Source organism: Diadema antillarum, unplaced genomic scaffold, assembly GCF_040938485.1.
Source record: "Diadema antillarum isolate AM-2024a unplaced genomic scaffold, OU_Dant_1.0 seq00000053_RagTag, whole genome shotgun sequence".
NCBI classification, from domain to species: Eukaryota; Metazoa; Echinodermata; class Echinoidea; order Diadematoida; family Diadematidae; genus Diadema; species Diadema antillarum.
In genome coordinates, this window is record NW_027271161.1 from 1037718 (window position 1) to 1051378 (window position 13661).

At 38.1% G+C, this 13661-nt stretch overlaps 1 protein-coding gene across 1 annotated transcript in view; it reads left to right on the forward strand.

Annotated features, from left to right (window-relative positions):
• Positions 1–13661, forward strand: part of LOC139725661 (organic cation transporter protein-like) — a 66094-nt gene that overhangs the window by 39376 nt on the left and 13057 nt on the right. The window contains exons 4-5 of the mRNA XM_071636752.1: positions 4008–4162; positions 12188–12356. Coding sequence (XP_071492853.1) covers positions 4008–4162; positions 12188–12356 — 324 coding nt within the window. The remainder of the gene's footprint in view (positions 1–4007; positions 4163–12187; positions 12357–13661) is intronic.

The window sequence follows — 13661 nt, forward strand, 5'->3', positions numbered from 1 at the left end:
TTAAGAGGACGGTTGATATACAGTACATGCATTTTTATATATTCATTTGCTAAACAGTTTGGGTGATAAGCCAGTTGGCAGTTGATTCGAAATGATCACATAAGAGCAAAATACAGGGTTGTTTGAATACTTTTGGTAGCATTATAAAAACAATAAGCAACTACTAGTTGTTCAAGGTAATTGCTATTTAAAGCATTTGAGGTGAAAAAGGTGAAAAAGAAATATACGACTTGTACAAAATTTTTAGTATATCATGTGGAAAAATACTGTAAATCGCCCAAGTGCCTTTAGTATCCTTCTTCAAGGGAGATACACAGCAGAAATACACATACACATAAAAATCGTAAATTTAGCTTGTCACATAACTGACAAGGGTTTTAATAGCATAAGAGTAGGTCGTTAACATAACACAAAATTTAATTACTTATGAGCAGATTAGAAAAAGCAAGCATACACTACTCAGTATTTGTTTGCATAGGGTAATCATAGCTCTGAGCATAAGGATTTCAGACAAAATGCGAAATTGGAGGAATGTGGCGGACATGTTGCGTATCACGTCAGTGGCTTTAGTGACAGTTTTGGAGTGAGGCTTTGAACAGCAATGTATTGAATTCTTAATTCAGTCGATTTCGTAACTGATAGCAATAGCATTTAATGCTAATACGAGATGAGTCAGTGTAAACAAAAGGTGGCCTTTGATTGTAATTTGCCATGTAATTTAAGGGTAATTTGCTAAATGACTTAGGGGTAATTTAAGGGTAAGCCACATGGCAACTGATTTGAAGTGAAGGAATGGGTCATTGAGACAAACATTCAAAGTCACCAACTTCTTCTGCGGGAAACCAAAAGCAACAAGCATAGCATTTATTGTACTGTTTGAAGTAATCATCAATTTCAGCATGAGATAGGAAATTTATAAATGGAGCGAAAATATCAATTCATATTAGAGATAGACTGTAATATCACATCAATGTCTTTTCAAGTAGGGGCCCCACATCATGTTTTTAAGTCTACTACATCATCATGCAGTAAATGTCTTTTCATTTACATTATGAATTTTATCAGGCTATAAACGTCAACAATATATGACTCTGTCGATACATCACACTGAAGCATGGTGGATAAGACTCCTATCTTTAAATCCGGGGAAACGAGTTCAAATCTAGTCGACTACTTTCTACTTTAGACAAGACGTTTTTATCTATTATATCTCTCTTAAGCTAGGTGTATAAATGGGTACCTAGTAACTTTAAACTGATAATGGCAGAACCCAGAGCAGTGGCAACACTGTAGAGGCTATCCTTGATGAACCGAGAATCATCAAGGTGCGTATTAGGACGTCAACAAATGACATCCGGCTTCTGCACCGTGTCCTTACTTTTACACTTCATTGTTCTGTGGTGATTATAGGAAAATCTTCATTAACTTCACTGTGCGGCTTGTGGCACCGAAGGACTGAAATGTGTCATTTGAATCGAGTGATTTACTAAATATAATTGTTATTTCTATCTTTAGAGAGGAGATAGCGGAAGTTCGAGTATAGGAGGCTTGGCGCGCGGTAGACGAACCATGTACGCCATGCCGCAATTAGACTTCACTGGCGGACCAGATCTTGTGTTAAGTCCTTATCAAAACAACAACAACAGCAACAACAACAACAAAAAGAACAAAAATAAAACAAAAGCACCCCAACCCCCAACAAAAACAAAACAAAACAACAGGTTTAAGTGTCACTCATGACAGGAACATGCCTCAGTCAGCGACATTATTTAGTTTTTTTATTGTTATCTTAATAATTATTACCCTTATTTTATGAACACAGCTGTATTTATCATCATTATTTTAGCAGAGCTTAAATGGAAGGGAAAATTCTTTGATTGTGAGTTCGAAGCTCCTTTAAGGGGAAATCTGGGACAAGTAAAACTTAATCTAATTAGAAAGAGTAAAATCTCACAAGCACAGACAGCAATGAAACTTTGAGAAAAAAAAATTGGATGAAAATTAAGGAAATTATAGAATTGTTTCGTTTCGCAAATTTTTATGAAACTGTTCGTGAACGGTCAATGTGAGTATGCAAATTTCTAGCGAATTAATGGTGTCATCTCCTCACAATTTGCTTTGCGGTATAAAATCATGATATTTCCAGCTTTTTTTTTTTTTTTTGATCAAACACAACATTCCTAAGTCTCAAATCCTGATATATCTGACTAATCATTATTTTGATGGCAGTCAGCCAGGAATAACATTATGTTTCTCCCTTTAAGAGCAGAGAGAGTGAATTTGCGTAGTTTCTGTACCTGATCATTGAAAATTTGTGAGATGATAACATTGTCAGCTCTCTCGCATATTCATATCAACCTGTTTTGCAGAAATTAACGAAACTTCACAGTGTCGTAATTTTCCTAAATTTTATCGCTTTTTGAGCAAGCTTTGACTGTTGTGCTTGTAAGATTTTACTCTTTTTTTGTGTGTAAAACTAAAAATTGCATGGTCTGATATACCCCCTCAAACATTCGTCCAGATCACGAAGAATACAAAGCTGTACCTCTGTTGTATAACCAGTCAGCCTAAATTAAGCATGATGAGGAAGTGGAGACTTAATAGCTGACTTGTCTGTCAAAATAATGGTGATTATGAAATGGAGCAGTCGATTCAGGGAAAAACAGTAAAGACGGCTACAAACGAACGCGCCTTGGCTCTATGCCAGGATAGCAGAGTCATAAGCATAAACTAACATGTCTAACATGCTAGATCCTCTAAACATATGTCACATAAAGGCTTAGTTTTGTTTTCAAGTATGGTAGGTTGAATATATGAAAGAAACATTAACATCCCATGTAGTATTGTATGGAGAGCGTGGGGTCGAAGGTTAAATGATACATGCGATGAAGTGGGAAACTATAAAGATTGTGACTCAATGGTATATTGTTGTCAAAATAATGGAAGCAGAAGAGAAGAGAAAGAGAGATAGAGAGAGAGAGGGAGAGAGAGAAGGAGAGAGAGAGAAGGGGGGGGGGGGAGGGAGGTAGAGGAGTAAAAAGTATAACCACGCTAGAAGTGCCATAGGTGCCTACTAAAACATTTAATAGTAGACCTCTTCCACAAATGATTGACAATTTCTGCAGACTCAAGCAAAATTCCTCGGTCGTTTAATTTTGCAGGGAAGAGAGAGACAGGGAGGGAGGGAGGGCAGTGGAAAAGTATAACCATGCCAGAAGTGCTATATAATGAAGCATCAGATAGGAAATCTCTTCCATAAATGAAGCATAATTTCTGCAGACTCAAGCAAAATTCCTCTGTCCTCTGTCTGAGAATGATAGCTATAGCATCTTTCTTATGTTTCTGCAGTTCATGAATATACGTATACGTACATGTGTGTGGAATTGAGACCCGTCCCCCCCCCCCCCCCCCCCCCCCAAAAAAAAGACATGTTCGGAAGACAAATATAGCCCATTTAGCAGGGTCTGGCGCCAAAGTTTTCGACTTGTCTTTTCAGGTGGAAAGCCGACATTCAAGGTCGGAGGGGTTAGGTGAGGGGGGGGGGGGGTGCCTCAGACAATTTATTGAAAAGGAAGCGTCTAACATCCACTCAGGGCCACTATTTATAAATTTACCTGATGAGACTTACCTGATGAGGCCCTGTTATTATCATTATCACTCTTTCTATTATTGCTGTTGTCAGTGCTGTTATTACATGTATCACCATTATTATCTTAATTATTAGCATTGTTATTGTTATTATTAGTATTATTATCATTATTATTATTATTATCTTTATTATTCTTATCGGTAGTAGTGGTATAAATATAGTAGTATTAGTATCGTTATAGAATTGTAACAATCAACATTATCACGATCATTGTTAGAGTACTATTATCAGTGAAAATGAATTAACCAAGGTAACACTCTTCAGCATAGGCAATCTCCTTCCACGGGACCTTTCGACCATAATGAGGCAATCTCTGTGACGTTATACACGTATTTCATCTGTGACTTTGATGACGCAGATTTGGTCGCTGTTTCACTATGTGGGTAAGCAACGCCGTACTGGTTATCGTGGGCATCGCAACGGCGTTTTCTCCAAACTTCTGGACTTTCGTCGTCTTACGAATGATAATTGCTATGGCCAACACCGGCGCCTTTATCTCCTGTTTCGTCCTAGGTAAGATTATATCGATTCTGTAAATCATAGTAGTCTGTTAAGAAAGCTTAAAGCATGTGGTTGCTCAAATAATGCACTGAAATGGTTTGATTCCTATTTATGTAATCGGCGTCAATACACTGTGGTTGAAGGTAAACATTCCAATTCTAGATCGATCTCAGCCGGGGTGCCGCAAGGCTCGGTCTTAGGCCCCCTCCTGTTCACAGTATACATCAATGATTTGCCATCAAGTGTTAAAACCGGTAACATATATATGTTTGCAGATGATGCTACTCTGTTTGTTAGTGGGTCAACTTTTAAATCAATAGAGAACCAATTAAATCAATCAATGGAGGAGGTGAATCAATGGACGACAAAAAACAAGTTAGTATTGAATACGCAAAAAACAAAGGTAATGTTAGTAGGTTCCCGGCAAAGATTAAATACGTTACAAAGGAAGAAATTGAAAGTTAGAATAGATAATATAGAATTGGATTGTGTAGAACAGAGCAAATGTCTTGGTGTTGTTATTGACGAAACGTTGAGCTTTAAACACCACGTTAATGCTACAGTGAAAGTTATGCAACAAAAGCTCGGCATGATTAGACGAATAAAGCATTCATTTACCCCGAACCAATTAAGCAGATTATACTGGGGGTTTGTTCTACCCCATGCAATGTACTGCTCAACTCTTTGGTCTTTAAGATCCGAATCTAACCATACTACTATAAACAAATTGCATAAACGTGCTGGTTATATGGTTAGTGGATATACTTGGGATACCCCATCTGATCAAGTCTTACAAAACCTCGGGTGGTGTACTCTCAAAACACTATTTGAGAAAAATATCGCCATTATGATGTACAAATGTGTGAATAGCATTGCTCCATCAATATTGTGTGAAAGGTTCTGCTTTAACGACAATGTATCTCTGCGGATAACCCGCAATTCAAACAGAAAGTTATTAAGGAAGCCACTGTGTAAAACAAATTTTTATCAAAAAACCTTCATTAATATCGGAGGAGAACTATGGAACTCTCTTCCTGATGAATGTCGAAATGCAAATTCGCTTACCATATTTAAGAGTGAGTTGGGTCGTGTTACATCTCTACTGTAATGTCAAACTAAAAAAAACAAAACAAAACTATATGTACCCCAGCTCAGTGTAACAATCTCGTCAGTCATGTCCTTTACGTTGCATTTATTTTGTACTTGTATAATGTTGCCTTTTTTAAGCTCTTGCCGCGCAATGCACCTACATACTCAAACACTCATCGTACTTACAAACCTACATACACATACACGCATACACACACAAACACACACACACACACACACATACAACGCACACATATACACATACACACACATACACAAACAACATCTACATGATCGTAACTCTTCAGTACATTACCATAGGATTCGCAGATTTGTAATTTCACTTGTCTTTTTAATTGAATTGAAATTGTGTTATTTCATTGCAGTTACATATGTATATATATATTGATGATTTTACAGTTCATCTATGATGTCTAATAATGTCCATTGAATTGTTGTATTTAGTTTTAATTGTTGTTTAATGATTTATATATTCTGTAACATTTTACAGCTAAATGTGTATATTATTCATGCAATTTTAATTTTCTGTATCGTACATTTTATGTGTTGTTTTTAAAAAGGGCCTTGCTGAAAACCAGACATTGCTGAGCAAGCAACCCTTTCAAAATATGTGAAATAAATAAATAAATAAATATCTCTTGTAATAACAATGATGATGATGATGATGATGTTGATGATGATGATGATGATGATAATAATAATAATAATGATAATAATAATAATAATAATAATAATGATAATAATAATAATGATACCAATAGTAATAATAATAATAACAATAGTAGTAATTATAACAACAATTATAACAATAATGATAATGGTAATATTGATAATTACAATAACAGTTATGATTACCTTACTAAGAGTAGTAAAGAATAAATACATCACAGGAGTACGATAGTCATAATAACTGTTTCTTATTAAACGTTTTTACAGAAATCGTATAAGAGCGCTGTGACAATACAAGACATCACATGCAGTAGACCATACACATAATTCCCAAATTGCTCAATACATGTTCATGTACATGAACTGGAAACTGTAGGGGTGGGCATAAAACGCACAAATGAAACCGGTGAATTATAGCACGGTGAAAGTCGATCTGATAATATATTCCATGCAAATCGTTGCACACCTCTCTTACAAAAGATTCACGCGCTGTCTTGAATCTTGTTCGAGATTTAAGCGGGAAAGAAACAAATTAACGATATAAAACTGTATTTAAGTGTTTGCCAATTTTACATATAAAAAAAGAAACTCAATTGCGAAACATGATAATCTTGCCAAATTTCGATTGCTGCTTTCTGATTAAAATGTCGCCTGTTTTTTTTTTAAGGTTCTTGTTAGGCACAGGCGCACAAACCCCGCCAAAAGATTAAAAACGAATAAACGAACATCATATCCATCCAAGTCCTAAACCTCCCGAAACGAACCAAAAATGTGAAAAAACAAAACAAATGAGGAGTTGTCGGAAATTGCGACATCGTAAACGAGGTATACAGTCAAGGTCATCAACCGACATTCTGTTGAGAAAAATCAAACAAACGAATGAACGAACATTGTATGTTGAAGAGACAACCAAACCCTTTTCCTTAGTGATCTAAACGTTGTGATTTCATGAAAACCCCGTATTTCTAACCAGAAATTCCGGCTAACCAAAATGGGAGCCTCACATCCTACATGATAAGCCTAACGTCTGTCAATGTCTGTGCACTCGGCGAACCTAATGGCTAAACAAGGTTCGTCCTGTTCGAAGCTTCTTCATTTTATTACACGAGAACCCAGGGGTGACAATGGTTCTTGAAATATTGTTTGTATATTATATAGGACCTATTGGAGGCATACGGAGACATAATAAATGAAGAAATGAACATTCAAATCTCATTAAATCAAATTACCGAATTTCTCAGCTTAGTAATATTTATCCTCTAACTTATCATCGGTTTGAATATACCACTATATACCGGTATAATTCTATCCAACATTACGTCACTATGTCTCCTTGTCTGCATGAATACAAGGGAGAGAGAATGAGAGGTGGGTGGAGTGAGAGAAAAAGAGAGATAGCGACAAGGAAGGTGAGGAAATATGAATAAAAGTCCATGGAAAGAAAAATGTATAATGAATACGCAGGTTCTCTGTTCAAGACTGCTCAAATTTGTAGTTGACGTATTGCAACTTAGGAGGAAGCGTCAGTAAGTGGATTTGACATTGCTCTGTCTGTCAGGCCATGCTTATTTCCTTAAATCTCGGCTGCCTCTGCAGCTACCGACGTCCAGAGAAATTGGTAGTTAGAGTTATTGGAGTATGTTCATGTGTTTCATAATACCCTATCACTGCCTCTTTTGATACTTAAAAGTCTTGGTACTTTTGTGATGATTTCTCAAATCATGTCCGCAGACGGCGTTCAAAATCCTAACTTGTTAATCCATCGGACACGTAATCTTAGTATTTAGAAGTAAACCAATGATGAATCACCTTGGCTAGAAGACAAGGAATAAAGACATTTCAGAACTAGAAGCAAACAAACAAACAAACAAACAAGCCCACTTCTACGCATCTCGTTTACAGCGAGGAAATACGGTATGATTTTGTCTTTATTAGCAGCTGACATAATGACTGGCTATACTCAACTGCACTAGTATAATCGTGTGACCGTGCTAGTGGGTCATAATAATGGGGGGGGGGGGGGGGGTGGTACTTCGATATGTTTCAAAGAGGTTAAGAAGTACAAGTTGTACTAGTATAATCTCTCGCAACAACAACAACAACAACAACAAGAAGAAGTGAGTGAGTGAGCGCCTAGACAGCTCATCATACTGCTCCATCTCTTTTTGCTTCAATGTACTGTGCAGTGGATTTTTGTGGTAGGATACCGAGATATTATGTTCATGACCAAATTGTTGTGTGTTGGGTCAGGATCCACCAAGACCGCCCTGAAGCTGCTAAATGGTCAAATGTATGACGTAGTTGACCACATATTTATTGCCATGATATGGCTCTACACACTTGACTGGGGTGCCATGTCTAACAGACCTACTTGACTGAGCAACCTATGGGTCTTTTGAGAAACCACAAAGTCTATTCAACTACCAAGTACAGTGCTCTTCAATGCGTTGTCCGGGATAATAGTTCCAAGCCTCAGCAATGGAATTCCCTAATGCCTGCACAATTGCCCTGACACTGCTACTATTCTTTGGATCAACCCAAGCTTGCAGGGAGCCATGCATGCTGTGTACAAGAAGTACCTGCATGTACAGAAGCTATAGGAAATCTACAGATGGATGGAAATATGCATCTACAAGGACCCCATACTGTGCAAACTCTGAGTCTACTTTCCAGCTTTTACTAAAAGCAGGAGATGTGGATCCCAACCCTGGACCGGAAGGAGATAAACCACCTATGAGACCGAAAAATCTCATCCAAAAGGATGGTATACCACCCTTCGTATCACATCTGCCTAGCTCGAGGATTATTCGTTTACAATGACATAACGTTTCTTCATAGTCTGAACTCCCCTCAATATGTGTCACAGTCCCAGAGGCTGCCGTTGGATGTTTGGGAAACAATATCTCCCCTCGGAATTGAAAAACAACAACAACAACAAAAAACAACCAACAAAAAACAAAAACAAAAACGAGACGAAGCAAAGAGAAAACCGGACAGTTATCTACATCACCCATGAATTTGACTCATGAGTATAAATCAGCCAGGTGAGCTTTACACATCGATGGGAAAGGATTAAAAGTGTCACATTTGAACATCTGCAGCCTACCAGCAAAGTTAGACTATCTGAAAGATTTACTCAAGAATTATGAACTTGATATATTTGCAATGTCTGAAACCCATCTGGATAATACAATACTGGATTCTGAGTTAAATATAGATGGGTACAAGATAGAAAGACTTGACAGAAATCGAAGAGGAGGTGGGGTGGGAATGAACATTGCCGACAGTGTCACATATGTGCGTAGATGTGATTTACAATCATATGAGTTAGAGGCTTTGTGGATAGAAGTCTAATGCACCAATACCAAGCCCATTTTAATAGGAACGTTCTATCGTCCTCCAAGAGCCAATGTTGATTATCAAAATCATATTGATGAATGTGTATTCAGAGTAACAGAACTGAACTGTGCAGTCATCGTGCTTGGCGATTTCAATTACAATATGTATTGTAAAAATGAGTCAAGGTTTGTTGACAAATTGTGCAGGGAGAATTATTTGAAGCAAATTGTTAATGATAAAAGATCCAACCCGTGTTACTGAGACCAGCAGAACTTTGATTGATATTGTAATGACAAACTTCCCAAACAATATTTTTGTCAGAACAGAGTGGTGAATCTTGGTGTCAAGGACCACAACCTGATTTATGTTGTACGGAAATTGTATAGACCTATGTAAGTTACCGCCCAGATTAATTACGTACAGATCAATGAAAAGGTTTGACCCTAATTCTTTTGTAACAAACTTGAGTGCAAAGGATTGGGGCAGCTGTCTCGTCCCAAGTGATCCTGATCAAGCGTGGTCAATGTGGAAACATTGTTTTTGGATGTATGTGACAAACATGCCCCTCTCGTAACACACAGAGTCAAAGGTAATCAAACAAAGTGGGTCACTGAGGAATATGTATCTCTATCTTATTTGAGGGATAGGCTGAAGAAGAAAGCAGAAAACCCAAGACCAAAAGCAAAACTCATGTGTAATTTGGAGACAATACCGCAAAGTACGGAATCATCTGAATAATCTGCGTAACACACTGAAACGTGATTATTATCGAATGAGTGTCTCGGAAAACTGAAGAAATCACTGACAACTGTGGAATGTTTTAAGAGAGCTAACTCCAAGTAGAAAGTCTGCTGCTGAAAAGAGCACAGAGTTGCAGATAAATGATACTCTTGATCATGACATTGGGAATATTGTAAATGAATTAAACAGTCATTTTGTGTCAATTGGTACAAATGTTTGCTGTAATGAAAGATCCTTATGTACCCATGTCACATATAGCCGTGTACCCTGTGTTGATTTCAAATTTGTTGAAATTACGGAACATTTTGTGTTAAGTGCGCTACAGAAATTACAGATAAACAAAGCAACTGGTCTGGATATGATAGGAGCACAGTTGCTGAAAAGTGCAGCCCCAGCCATTTACACACAGCTTACTCACTTATTTAATATGACACTAAGATCTGGTAAAGTACCTTGTGAGTGGAAAGAAGGTAAAGTCTCCCCTATCTACGAAGGTGAAGATAGAACAGACACAAATAATTACAGATCGATTTCTGCAATACCAATTGTCATGAAAATTCTGGAGCGTGCAGTACACGATCAACTGCAATCTTACCTGCTAGAGCATGACTTACTTGCACCACAGCAGTCTGGTTTCCGGAAGGGCCACAGCAATCATACAGTACTCACATATTTTTCTGATTATTTGTTGAAACAGATGGATCAAGGGAAGCTAACGGGAGTAGTGTTTTTGGATTTTCGTAAGGCCTTCGATACCGTAAACCACAGCCTTCTTTTAGAAAGGTTATGTATGGTGTGCAAGGTATGGAATTGGCCTGGTTTACTAACTATTTAGAGAACAGAAGACAGAAAGCAGTGATTGGTAAAGTAGAATCCAGCTGGGGTGAACTTGACTCGGGAGTTTCCCAGGGTTCCATATTGGGACCCCTCCTTTTCTCTATTATGATAAATGATTTACCCAAGGTTACAACAAAGTGTCAAATTATGCTGTATGCCGATGATGCTGTTCTCTTCTACAGTAGCTCAAATCCACAAGAAATAGAAAAGACTCTGAACTCAGCACTGCGATCTGTACATGACTGGGTGACTGTAATTAAGCTGGCCCTGAACTTTCAAAAAAACCAGTACATGATATTTGGTTTGCCACATAATTTGTCAAAAGTGTCTCACTGTATCTGCATCAGTGTAAATGAACATCAGCTTTCCCAGGTTGACACTTTCAAATATCTCGGAGTCTGGTTAGACCCATTGCTCACATGGAAGGAACACATTCAAAATACCAGCAAGAAGATTGGCGCAAGAATTGCTCGACTGTGCCGTATTAAAAATACCTACCACGAAGTAGTTTAAAACTTCTTGCGAATTCACTCATTATGCCCCTCTTTGAATACTGCTGCAATGCCTGGTCAAATTGTACACAAAATACAAAAGATGTAATAATCAAACAGCATAAAAAGATGGCCGGAGTTATTACAGGGGCTAATGTTCGAACTCCAACTCAGGCAGTATTAGATGAATTGAGATGGGTACACATTGAAGAAAGGTGGAAGTTTCACAAATGCAAAATGGTATACCATGCTCTAAGTACTGAATCACGTCCGTGCTATCTGTCAAACATGTTTGTCCAGTGCCAATCATTACATAGTCACAGAACTATAGAAGTGCAATAAATATGGGTCTGATCTTGCCAAAAACCCGGACACAGATGGGAAAACGGAGATTTTCCCATGAAGTAGCATTAATCTGGAACCAACTCCCAAATCATTATGAAACAGGCATCCTCAAAACAAGCTTTTACTAATCTGTACTGGAGGAGATAGTGAGAAACTTGAGAATAAGCAAAATATTTGGGTTGTTAAGTTTATCTGATATCAAATTGTTTATTATCTGATTTTGTTTCTTTCTATCTCATTCTTTCATGTGTGATTAGTTTGTGTGCAAAATGTTTTGTAGTGAAACATATTTTTTGATTTGAAAGACAAGAGTAACAGGAATATAGTTTTATTTCATATTATGATGTATGTTTCATGACGCATGGAAAGTGTATCAAGTGATATCCAGTAATGCAAAGTTAATGATAATTATATGATTTTTTTTTGTTAAGAATAATGTTTATATGAAATGTTTTTTTTTTCAATTTGTTTGACGATATAAGTAAATTTTCTCCTTCTTTTATAGGGACCGAGTTTGTAGGGCCGTCGAAGCGGGTTCTGGTGGGCAACGGGCCCATGGTGTCGTTCTCCATCGGCTACGTTGTGCTGTCCCTACTGGCCTACCTCATCAGGGACTGGAGACACTTGCAGCTTGCCATTTCCATTCCACTCGTGGGCCTTTTCCTCCTAGTTCCGTACGTCACTATCATTCGATTTACTAATGCAGGCCTATAATTCAAATTTATCACATACATGGTTCGTGCACACATACATGTATAATTTCCTTTTCTCTCCGTCGGTCCTTCTAGGGAACCAAGTCTTTCTACAGGACGAAGTCCTTTTAGCCTTTGTTAAAACTGTTTTCATGCTGTGCATTACCCCGGAAAGAGGTATCCACGTGAAAATGCTTCGGACACAATTTCGGGATTGCTGGTAGACCAAACTCGGTTTCCAGCAATTAAATGAAAGTAATTGAGATGTGAGTGTGATTATTGTTTTACGAGAGATAACTTTAAAGGACCGAGGTCTATTTCTGAAAGACCTATAAACGGAGATCTATGAAAGGCCACAGAAGATCTTTGGAAGACCAACAGACATAACTATCTGAAAGACGAACAGAAATTGCTGAAACACCAGCTGCAATCGACGGACTTTGCTGATGTCGTTTGCTGACATCCTTTAATAAGCTGTAGAAGTCCGGATGCTCCTTTAGCCACGCCAAAGTGTTCTCTTATGTTTCAGAGAGGCTTGCAATGATTCCCGTTGTTTCCCTTTCGAGATATTGCTGACAAACCGCCTGATTCCTCTGAGTCACTGGACTCCTTTGAGGCAGTGTTAGCACGATGGACATTATAGGATCAAAGGCAAGGGCAAAGGTATAGTGCTGGGCCCGGTACTAAAAGAACCAGGACCAGGACCAGAACCCGGACCCGGACCACGGCAGCGCCATGGACGCTTTCAAGACCATGATCAGGAACATGCACAGGAGGGGAAGCATTCTGACGTTCTCTTTTTTTTCATTTGTCAAGCTGCATGTATTTGAAGAGATTGTTTAATCCAATAATGACTTTCCAAGAGTACGTGCAGCAGTCACTACTACCGAAGGGAGTGTATATCTGAGACTGCAAATTTAAGCAATGCTAATTTTTTTAAGAGATTGATGACGAAAGATCAGGGAAAGGAGCGTTGAGAGATGTTAAGATTCCGCTGAGCAATCACCAGTCCCTCTGAGACCGCTAAGAGACTGTTTTGAATACATACGCTGTAGTTCAATACTTGACAGTTACTTGATGGTATTCATGCGACGACCTTGTTAAGATCGCTGAAGGACCACGGCGATGGTCGAAAGACTATCAAGAAAGACCTTTGGGGGATCTGTCCACGAATGAGGTCCATTAGCTGCCTAACAGCCGTCTCCGTCTCTGAAGAAAGGTGGTTTAATTCAGACTACCGATAATCCTATTGAATATCATGTCAATGTTATCAATGCTGTGAATTGG